We start from the raw sequence: 11,344 nt of genomic DNA on the forward strand, positions 1-11,344 counted from the left end.
GATCAACACTGGTGGACTCAGAAGAGTCCTAAATGACATACAGCACATATACATTCAGGCATATACAAGACATACAGGATTTTCTTTTGCACTAATATCAGGAATTTGTAAAGAAATGACATACACAATAAAATAAAAAATAGATTGACTGCAATATGTACCAATGAGAAAAAAACATGAAGGAACACATTTGCATACAATCTGTTTCATCATTACAACAGTATTGTTCTTGAAGAATTGGTCTGAAATATTGCTTTGGATAAAATGACTCTGAATGCATGTCTGAACCAGCTGTAAAAGAAGGCGTACACTATAGGATTACAAGTGGAATTATAATAGCCGACCCACAGGAACAAGTCAAACAGCAGTGGGGGTACAGAGTAACCAATGTAGGGATCGATAAGATTGCAAAGGAAAAAGGGAATCCAGAAAGTCAGAAACACCCCCATGATGATGGCTAAAGTCTTAGTGGCTTTTCCTTCTTTTTTCATTTCAGAATTCACGCTCTGGATGGCCTGAACCTGCCGTTGAGCTGTGTGTAAGATCTTAAGGTACACGCAGAGCATGACAAAAGCAGGGATGTAAAAACAGATCATTGACATTACAGTAGCTGCATCTCTGGTATGAAAAATGAAGCAGCCTCCATCACAGCGAACATTTTCATAATAAAATTCTTCAATGCCAAGAATATTAAGTTTCAAGAAAATCATGCCAAACCCCAGAGCAGCTGAAACAGTCCAGCAGATAATAATCATAACTAGTGTAGTCAGTGACGTCATTTTACTGTGATATTGAAAGGGGTGACATATGGCATAATATCGGTCTAAAGAAATTATACATAGATTTAATATTGATGTGGTGCACAATGTGACATCAAGACTGCTGTGTATTTTACAGAACAGATCTCCCAGATACCAGCACGTTTCGATGGAGCGCAGCATGCTGGGAGGCATCACAACTCCTCCTACGAGCAGATCGGCCACGGCCAGAGACAGGATGAGGTAGTTAGTTGGCGTATGAAGCTGCTTGAAATGAATGACCGTTATGATCACAAGCAGATTTCCAATGATTGTGACAATTGAAGAAGCACTAAAAAGAATGTAGAGTAATATCCGGGTTTCCAAAGGATAGACAAATCTCTGACAAGACCTGTTACTAAACTCATAACAGAGAGAAGGCTTTTCCCAGATTCCATTTTGGCTGATGTTGACTTTGACATCCATTTGCACAATTCACTGGAGCTTCCGTTTGAAACAATGGAGTGAAGTTAGTTCCAGAATTTTAAAATGATGCAGCTCTATAAATGAATTACTTGCTAAAAGATATCAAAGTAGATATTAAATACAACACTTCCAATCTACCAAACAGGAGAATGAATCTGCACTGAAATCTTATTTTGCACAGTCCTCCAATCACAGACTCATCCATGTTCTTACCTTTCCATCTACAACTAATCACCTCATGGAGCAGAAGTCACACATTTATAGCATAAGAGTTTCATAACAACCTCCCTCCTGTCAAGTCACACAACATTTGTGTTTCCAAAGCAACCTCCCAGCCAATGGGCTGTCACTTGGGGCCTGGATGGGCAACCCAGATGGGACCCGTACATTTTTGTCCATAGGCTCCACTTCGGCCCCATGTGTGTTAGCCCATATGAGTGGGCTGTAAGTGGGGCCCATAAAGATTTTCATTATATGGGCCCACATGTGTCACAAATGGGTTCTATTAATTGGGGCCAAGGTGGGCCACATACAGAACCCTTATGGGGCCCAAATGGGTAAACACAGTGAACCCACAAATAGCCCTTATTTGGGGCTCATGTGGGCCCACAGTGGGCCCATTTATATTTATCTATTGATTCCTGTAGATTAATTTAATATGCTATGATGCAAAATAAAATTTCAAACTTTCTCAACTTTGTCAAGTCAGAATATTTTAGTAAACCTGTACCTGACCATATATATATTAACATGACAAAATATTTAAATTGCAAAGAAAAAAACTTCCAACTCATGAATTGCAAATCATCTTTTTATTGATTATACAAAGACATTTTTAAAATAATAAAGGATAAGAGGGGGGAAAAAACATTCAGTGGATGAGGATCACTCCTGGGTTTGGGCACACCCCTCAGCTTCATACCTAAAGAAAAAAAAAACACAGAAAAGCCAATTACTTTAAAATGCTAAAAAAACATTAAAAGAAACATTAAAAAGCATGCATGTACTATACATTTGGAGATTTGTGTCCAAATAACAAAACTGTCACTTAAAGGAATATCTGCTACCAAAGGGAATATGAACAAGTTAAAGGGGTGCTGTTCAGTTGTTAGAGGAAAGTTATTAAACAGTTACTTTCTGTCATATCCCTTTGGTCAAATTTTGCACTTTCCAAATTTTGACATGCATGGCAGCTTTTAAATGATCAATTCTGGCAAGTAATCATGGTACCACCGAATGTGAATTATAGAAATACATTTGGTAACACTTTACAATAAGGTTCATTAGTTAACAACATTAGTTAACATGAACTAAGAATAAACAACACTTCTACAGGATTTATAAATCTTAGTTAATGTTAATTTCAGCATTTATTAATACATTATTAAAATTCAAAGTTGTGTTTGTTAACATTAGTTAATGCACTGTGAACTAACATGAAGTAACAATGAATTATTGTATTTTTATTAACTAATGTTAACAAAGATAAATAAATACTGTAATAAATGCATTGTTCATTGTTTGTTCATGGTACTTAATACATGAAATAATGTTAACAAATGACACTTTAACTGACATAATATTCAATCTAATGTCACCTCTTATAAGCTTTTCTTTGTGCACTGCATATGCAACTCCTATAAAGAATAGCCTAATAAACAAATTAGACCTGTCACATGTCATATTAATGATTTACTCAAACATCCACTAAAGACAAAGAAAATGTGTTATTTTATCAACTATCAATAATAAATCTATCATACTTCATGCATATCATGATATCATGCTGTAATGCAAAGCTCACTTTTTTAAACAGCTATGTAAGCTAAATAAAATTATCTTCATGTTTGTGTAAATAAAATCTTGGCATATGAACACATTTTCCAGTAATTCCTTACTGGCTTTGGCAACACAGCAACTTTATTATCCAAGTCATTTCAAGCATCAGGCTCAATAACTCACCAGTCCTTGCTTCCTTTCGAGTTAACTTGCAAAAGACTGAAAAAACGATTCAGTCATTTGTTAACTGATATTGTTACCTTGTTAACATAAAATTAGCCCCTAGAAGACAGTATATTAAGAAGTAACTAAGCAGTTAACGTTAGCAGTAATGTTAACTAGAAAACACGAATTCTATGAACTCGTTGTGCGCAAAAAATCAATATTGTGTTCCAAGAAATTTGTGTACATTTAAAATGTAAGTAAATGACAACTGAATAGATAGTTATTCGCTGTGTCTCTTCTATCTGTGGATTAACTGAAAATGGCTATTCCCTCTTTCTCTTTATCACTTCCTTGACTGTTACGAGGGCATTAATTATGATGAAATAGTGAAAAAGCAACATCTAAATTGTTGTAGAGTACTTATTTAGGCTGGTTAGTAAAAGTTTGCAATCACCATGGTACATCCGGTTAGAATCAAGGACTCAGATGTTTCTTCTTTTGACATTTATTCTCCATTGTAGATGCAAGTATAAGAGGGTGAATGTATGGTTCTGAAAGATAAGATAATACATATAAGAACAGTAAATAACAGTGCACAAATTATTACATTAAAGATTCACAACCATATTAACAGTTACAAGGGCATTGAAATACTACTAGAATTAACTGTAGTCACTGTATAATTACAATCATCATCATTATATACAGCCTTGCTCCGAGCGGGGCTCGAACCCGCGTTCGTAGCGTCATTCCGGCTGTTTATGCAAACAACATGACGCTGCAATTTTAGAACATGATTCTGACGGCATTTAATCGTGCTTGTGAAAATAAACATATAATCCACATACCGCTTCTAATAAACATGTAAACAGTTGTCTAAAAACACTCAATCATATTAACTCACACAGGAAGAAAAATGGCGATTGCTGGAATCGCGATTGTGGTATGCAAACATACAGTGCTGCCGTTAACCTGCAGTCCGTGACTATCTTCAGCAGCAACAATATACAGTATATTAACAATAAAGATTAGAACATTCAAACTTACTTTTAGCTGCACGCACAAACTGTAAATAAACTTTGTGGAGAACAATCATTTAGCTCTGCACTGAACTCTGCTGCCATGCACTTCTTCTTTTTCTGTCTAGCGGAATTATGCTGCCTTCATGTGCTATCGTAATTATGGTAAATACCAAAATCCGACATCGAAATTGCACATGAACACCCACTCACGTTGTAATTTCCACTGGAAAGCTCGAAATTTTTTATGATACCCGAGTTGCCGAGATGGGATAAACTTTGACCTTTCAACATGGCGGACAGCAACGAAACTATACTGAATGGTAAACATTGCATGATGTTAAAAGTAAAAAAAAAAAAAACTTATATAGGCTATATAAAATATATATACTTAAATAGGCTTATATAAAAACTTATATAGGCTAGCTAAAACAGAACCATTAGTTAGTATTGTCTTTAAAAAAAACTATACTATTCATGATCAATAAGATATAGGCTACAGCCTATCATTTATTGTTTGCGTTTTGATGCATCCTCTTCTTCCTGTAGCAGATGTATTAGGGAGTTTATAACCGTTTTAAAACTTTTACCCAAATAGCATGTGAGGACAAATTCCGAGTCCGCCATGTTTCTCTTCACTACGACAACAAAAGCACCTGAACACGACACACCGGTAATTTCCACTTCACAAGTGGAAAGCATCATCTTTCCCATATCACATGAAGGCAGAATTACTCACAGGTGACGCTTAAGCTGTACTGATTGGTGGTTCGAGCTGTCAATTGAAATCCACCAAATAACTTTTACTGTGTGTTATTAGATATCATCCTTCAAAACATAAATCTTGTTTAATTGAAAATGAAAGGCATATCTTACCTTATGAGACAGTTTTCCTCGACAAGCATACTGTGTGTGATGAGAGTGGCAACTGTTTTTTTTTTTTTTTTTTTCAAATTAGAACGCGGCGGGAAGGCACGACACCAAACCATTGCATCACGCAATGACTGGAGAAAGGAAGTGATTTTACATTTTAAATAAGATTTTTTTTTGGAGGAATTATATATGTATTATCATTATATAAATATATATTAAATATTACTATGATAAATATATTATTATATATGTATATTATTATATATGTTCCATATTTAATAAAGTGAGGGCTAGGCTGTCTAGACCCATAATTGAAAGAAAAAAAAAACGTAATATAACCCAGTTGTGGCCCATATGGGACCCACAAATACGAAATAATGGGCAACCTAACTGGGGCCCACATGCAGCCCATCAAAGTGCCCACTCTGAGCCCATGCCCAGTTGATACCCACATAGCCCAGATAAATCCCATGTGGGGCCCACATGGACATGTTGGCTGGGCTAATCTTCCCAAAACTCTGTATCAAATCATCAAAATGCAATAAAGGGCAACAAGGCCCTGAAGCTGAAGAAGATTTATTTTGAGAAACACCAAGGGGGAATTAAATAAAAAATGAACCATACCTGCTGTCCTCTGTCATTTAATGTCCTTTAGATGTGTTACAAACAAGGAAAATAAATCCTACCTCATCACAAACCTACAAATAGGCCTATGAATCTTAGGGACCAATTTAATAGTCAGTGACCTCAGCTAGTCAACAATATGACTTGCCTATAGTACTAAAAATACTGAACACTTTTTGGCTTATTCTTTGTGCTTGACAAAACTTTTCAACAAATTATGAATGTTAAATGAAAGTTGTACATATTAGCATTTAAACATTTGTTCTAAACTGCCCCAAATCTTTGCGAAAGAACGCAGCCATTTTGTATTAAATTGTCATAAATTTAAAAATTATAATTAAAAAAGGACAGTTGCATAGCATATCTATCATTGACTGTGCAGAGTTCAACTTTATTAGAATTTAATTCATAAGAATCTATGTAAGAGGCAAGGATCAACACTTGTGGACTGAATATACACCATATACAGGCAGGCATATACAGTGTATATAGCACATACAAGATTCTTAAAACAGATTTATTTTGCACTGGTATGAATATTTAGTTAAGAAATGACATACAAAATGCAATAAAATAGATACACTGCAGTATGTACCAATCAGAAAGAAACATACTTGCATATAATCTGTTCTATTATTACATTAAGACTGTTTTTGAAGAATTTGTCTCAAATATTGCTCTGGACAAAATGATTCTGAATGCATGTCTGAACCAGCTGTAAAAGAAGGCATACACTATGGGATTACAGGTGGAATTATAATATCCAATCCAATAGAACAAGTCAAACAGCAGTGGAGGTACAGAGTAACCAATGAAGGGATCGATAATATTACAAAGGAAAAAGGGAATCCAGAAAGTCAGAAACACCCCCATGATGATGGCTAAAGTCTTAGTGGCTTTTCCTTCTTTTTTCATTTCAGAATTCACATTCTGGATGGCCTGAACCTGCCGTTGAGCTGCGTGTAAGATCTTCAGGTACACACAGAGCATGACGAAGGCAGGAATATAAAAACAGACCAGTGAGAATACAATAGCTCCAGATTTACTTTGAAACAGTGTACATCCACCATCACATTTAATGTTCTCATAGTAAAAATATTCAGCTCCAAGAATATTTAGCTCCATGAAGATCATGCCAAACCCCAGAGCAGCTGAAACAGTCCAGCAGATAATAATCATAACTAGTGTAGTCAGTGACGTCATTTTGCTGTGATATTGAAAGGGGTGACATATGGCATAATATCTTTCCAAAGAAATGATGCAGAGGTTTAAAATCGAGGCAGTGCACAATGTGACATCAAGACTGCTGTGTATTTTACAGAACAAATCTCCCAGATACCAGCACGTCTCGATGGAGCGCAGCATGCTGGGAGGCATCACAACTCCTCCTACGAGCAGATCGGCCACGGCCAGAGACAGGATGAGGTAGTTAGTCGGTGTGTGAAGCTGCTTGAAATGAATGACCGTTAGGATCACAAGCAGATTTCCTATAACTGTGACAACTGAAGAGACACTACAAAGAATGTAGAGTAATATCCGGGTTTCCAAAGGATAGACAAATTTCTGACAAGACCTGTTACTGAACTCATAACAGAGAAAAGGCTTTTCCCAGATTGCTATTTGGCTGATGTTGATTTGGCCGTCCATTTACACAATTCCGGGGCTTTCCTGTTTGAAACAATGGAATGAAGTTAATTTTACCCTGCAGTTATTTTTGTGCATCTCTGTTGAAGAATTACATGTTAAAAGCTTGAATGAATTTAACTGAATCATAAGTACAAGTTGTAATGTTTATGATCATGACATATAATTCAGAGCATATTGCATAAAGCCAAAAAACATGCCATTACGAAAAAAAATTCTTTCCAAATAGGAGAATAAATCTGCACTGAAATTTTATCAGTTCAATCAAGACAAATTATAATATTTATACATTATATTTATATATGATATGAAGGCATGTTCATTAACAATAGTTGGAAATCTCTTATCTATGGTCTTACCTTTATTTCTTCAGTGAACCAAGGCTTTATCAAGGAGCAGAGAGCACACATTTATAGCACAAGAGTTTCATAACTACCTCCCTCCTGTCGAATCACACAACATTTGAGTTTCCAAGGAAATCTAGTCTCTACAACAGTTTACAGCAAGTGTAAAAAACACATGGCCCACAGGTCAAAACCAGCCTGCAACCTCATTTCATCTGGCCTGTGAGATCATTTCTTTAATTTGTGATGCTGTCATATTTCCAACTCATTTCATGTAGCCGGCAAGTTAATTTCTAAAACGTCATTTCTAAAACAATACGTCTCAGTTAGTGCATTCATTGTGAATATGTTCAGATAGTTTAGTGCACGGCCTGATAAACTGCTAAATTCATATCTGCTCTCCTGCTTTGGCTGGCGCTGAGCCAGAATCAGACTCACTTAGCACTTGTCATTTACCACAACTGTTCAACAACATATACAGTTTTACATTTTTTTAAATGAGATGCACGGAATTATAAAAACTTTGTAATATTGTGTTAGCTATTGACTTTATTTTGTTAAATTGTGTTTGTTTAGCAGAATCGTCTGCTTAAGTCTGTTATGAATATAGATATTCATACATGCATGTAAAACAAAGTCCCTTCAAAGCAAATCACTCGGCGGCCATCTTTGAAATGCTACTCGGGCATGCAAGTGCAGCTCCTATCTCTTTGAATGGGGAAACATCAAACTCTCCAAAACTGTCCACCAAGCTTACGATTAAATTTCATATGTAATATCTCCAAGGAAATCCAACAAGAACTGCCTCATAAATATGGTTCCTTGTGCTCCAATAGCATTGAAAAACGCTTATTTTTCCGGCTAAATGAGCCAGTGCACATGCGCAGTACTGAGCGCATGTCTCAGAGCGCCTACTGTTTCTATAGCAACCAGGACTTCTAATGGAAGCTGCAGTGACGCGCTGACTTGCATTTTTTCCCATTCAAAACTATACGAGTGACAAGTCTTGGGTATTCTATAGTCTTTGATGTAAAAGCCCTGTCCCAAATGGTGCACTTCCTTCTTGCAGACTTACAGAGGCCGCTGCATACATTAAAGGATTAGTTCACCCAAAAATAAAAATTAGCCCATTATTTGCTCACCTCCAGGCATCCTAGGTGTGTATGACTTCCTTCTTTTAGACAAATCCAATCGGAGTTACAGTGCCTTGCAAAATTATTCATACCCCTTCATTTTTTTCACATTTTGTTATGTTGCTGCCTTATGTTAAACTACTTTAAATTACTTTTTTCCCACATCAATCTACACTCCCTACTCCATAATGACAAAGCAAAAAATAGGTTTTTAACATCTGTGCAAATTTATTAAAAATAAAAAACTGAAAAGATCCCGTTGCATAAGTATTCATACCCTTTTCTGGGACAATCGAAATTTAGCTCAGGAGCATTCATATTGCTTCTAGATGTTACTACACTTTGAGTGGAGCTAAACTGTGGCAAATTCATTTGAATGAGTATGATTTAGAAAGGCACACACCTCTCAGAAAAGGTCAAACAGCTGAAAATGCATATCAGAGCAAAAACCAAGTCCTGAGGTTAAGATAACTGCCTGTAGAGCTCAGAGACAGACTTGCGTTAAGGCAATGATCTAGGGAAGAGTTCAGAAAAAAATCTGCTGCATTGAAGGTTCACAGAAGCATTATCCATAATGGAAGACGATTGGAACAACTAGGGCTCTAGAAAATGTCTGCCAGCCCCCATCCAAGCTGACAGAGCTTGAGAGGTGAAAAGGTGAGGCAAAGAATGGCAGATAATTGCCAAATGCAGATGTGCAAAGCTTGTCACATCATACCCAAAAAGACTTGAGACTGTAAAGGTGCTTCAACTTTATACTGAGTTAAGGGTATGAATACTTATGCAATGTACTTATTTCAGTGTTTTATTTTTTAATAAATTTGTAAAATTAGCAAATCTGGTTTTTGCCTTGTCATTATTATGGTGTATGGAGTGTAAATTCAAATAAATGTTTTTAAATAAAAATGTGTGTTTAAAAATAAAGCTTTTAAAATGCAGGCTACGTGTCACTAATTAAACAACTAAATGTTGAGCTAATTGTCAGCCTCTTAAATGTGTGCTTCTCATAAACAATTCTTGGATATATGAACACTCTTTTACTAATAGTAGAATGATCATTGCTGAATGCATGCAAACGTAAAAGACAACCAAACTGGATGCAAGGACAGCTGTTACGCCAGACCCTTGCACACACATTTTTTTATATGCATTTTTTTGTATTCGTCATTCAAAGAAAATTGTCACGCACCCGAAATATTGCACACTAGTCACATAGTAATTCATCCGTTGCAAAAAAATAAAATAAATAAAGTAAAAAATTAAATAAAAAGTCAAATAAATGGAATCTTTGCTGATTTTGTTGTCCACTTTCTTCTTAAAAAGAGAAAAAAGAAAGGACATATTGGGTCCATCCAGTTATAAGATATACAGAGGAAGGAGAGAATTTTGTGTGCACCTTCTCAAATGATCTCCGGAATTAACCCAACAATTTAAAGTTTACTTAAGAATGTCCGATGCTATGCCAGAATTACTGGAGCCACATATTATAAAGAAGAACCACTAATTCTGTGAATTCAAGTGTTCAAGGAATTTACACTGCTTTGTGATGCAAGACCAAGGGGATGAACTTGTTAGACGCAATTCTGGATTTTGGCGTTCGCTTTTATGGTGGCTCTAAACTGTCAAAACACCTCTCAAATAAAAAAAATAAAAAAAAACCCGAGCTGATTTTTTTTATGACATTCTGGAGGCAGTATGTAAACGTGATTGACGCAATGTGAGGTCGTATTTTTTTTATTTTTTTTTTACCTGAAGAAATTTTCGGACAATGACCTTTCAAAAGGACAAATTTGGAGATAACCTCCAAAAGCAAAAAAAATAGGCTTGCCTATGTGTGCAAATAAATGCAGTGTGTTTATAAAAAGTTTACATTCTGAGGCAGATTACCGGCAATAGCCAATTTTGCATAGTTTGGGATTTGGTCTTAGTGACTTAGGAGTCCTCTTCACTACTCCTAACATTTCACAGGTTTAGGAGCTAGTTTTAGTGCTAAAATGCTTTGTGAAATACTCTTAGAGCAAAAATTTAGGAGTCCTATATTTAGGACTGACACGCCCATTATTTTTAAGATTTTCTCCTAAATCAGCAAGTTAGGAGCTACTTTTAGCCTTAAGATGTTTTGTGAATACGGGCCCAGAAGTAGTAAGGCTAACTATAACCATGGTGTTGTGGCAGAAATAGTTGAATGTTATTAATTTATTCATTTCAGGGTTTATAAAATCTTAAGCAAAATTCAATCACTTCAAGCACTTTAAATGGATTTAATGCATTTTACACAACTATTCCCAGCAATTTAAAGCTCTAAATTCAGATCCAATCTGAATGTTATTTTTAATAAGATGACCAAAATATACTTTGTGGTAAACAAACACTTATGTAATTTTAAAAAATAAAAAATAAAAGCGCCATTATAACCATTCGATGGTGCAGCAGAGGAGCACTTGTTGGCTCATAAGGCATTCATTTCTACTTTTTGCTTTATATTTTGAAATGATAACATCACTATTATTAAACTGAAGCAATAGATTAAATTGATAGAT

The 11,344-nt window shown here is 35.6% G+C and overlaps 3 protein-coding genes and 1 long non-coding RNA gene across 4 annotated transcripts in view; all 4 read right to left on the reverse strand.

The window, feature by feature from the left end:
- Positions 1–212: 212 nt before the first annotated feature.
- LOC141283522 (trace amine-associated receptor 1-like) lies at positions 213–1,223 on the reverse strand. Its single transcript, XM_073816807.1, has one exon. The coding sequence runs from the start codon at positions 1,221–1,223 to the stop codon at positions 213–215; it is 1,011 nt and encodes a 336-aa protein (XP_073672908.1).
- A 797-nt stretch (positions 1,224–2,020) lies between these two features.
- On the reverse strand, positions 2,021–4,445 carry LOC141348405 (uncharacterized). The gene is made up of 3 exons (XR_012357488.1): positions 4,215–4,445; positions 3,622–3,718; positions 2,021–2,145 (listed from the first exon to the last, which is right to left on the reverse strand). It is a non-coding gene; the product is annotated as an uncharacterized lncRNA (long non-coding RNA).
- Positions 4,446–6,216: 1,771 nt separating this feature from the next.
- Positions 6,217–7,338, reverse strand: LOC141283562 (trace amine-associated receptor 1-like). Its single transcript, XM_073816861.1, has one exon. It carries the CDS (start codon positions 7,328–7,330, stop codon positions 6,320–6,322), a length of 1,011 nt encoding a protein of 336 aa, XP_073672962.1. The 5' UTR covers positions 7,331–7,338; the 3' UTR covers positions 6,217–6,319.
- A 2,966-nt stretch (positions 7,339–10,304) lies between these two features.
- The window catches only part of LOC141348555 (trace amine-associated receptor 1-like), a 2,500-nt gene continuing 1,460 nt past the window's right edge, over positions 10,305–11,344 (reverse strand). Inside the window, exon 2 of the mRNA XM_073852835.1 lies at positions 10,305–10,310. Within this exon, the coding sequence (XP_073708936.1) occupies positions 10,305–10,310 (6 nt within the window). The remainder of the gene's footprint in view (positions 10,311–11,344) is intronic.

This window comes from Garra rufa, chromosome 13 (assembly GCF_049309525.1).
Source record: "Garra rufa chromosome 13, GarRuf1.0, whole genome shotgun sequence".
Taxonomy (NCBI): Eukaryota; Metazoa; Chordata; class Actinopteri; order Cypriniformes; family Cyprinidae; genus Garra; species Garra rufa.

Bases quoted from the DNA above. Each gene is read 5' to 3' on its own strand.
- LOC141283522 (XM_073816807.1), bottom strand. From the start codon at position 1,223: ATGGATGTCAAAGTCAACATCAGCCAAAATGGAATCTGGGAAAAGCCT.
- LOC141283562 (XM_073816861.1), bottom strand. From the start codon at position 7,330: ATGGACGGCCAAATCAACATCAGCCAAATAGCAATCTGGGAAAAGCCT.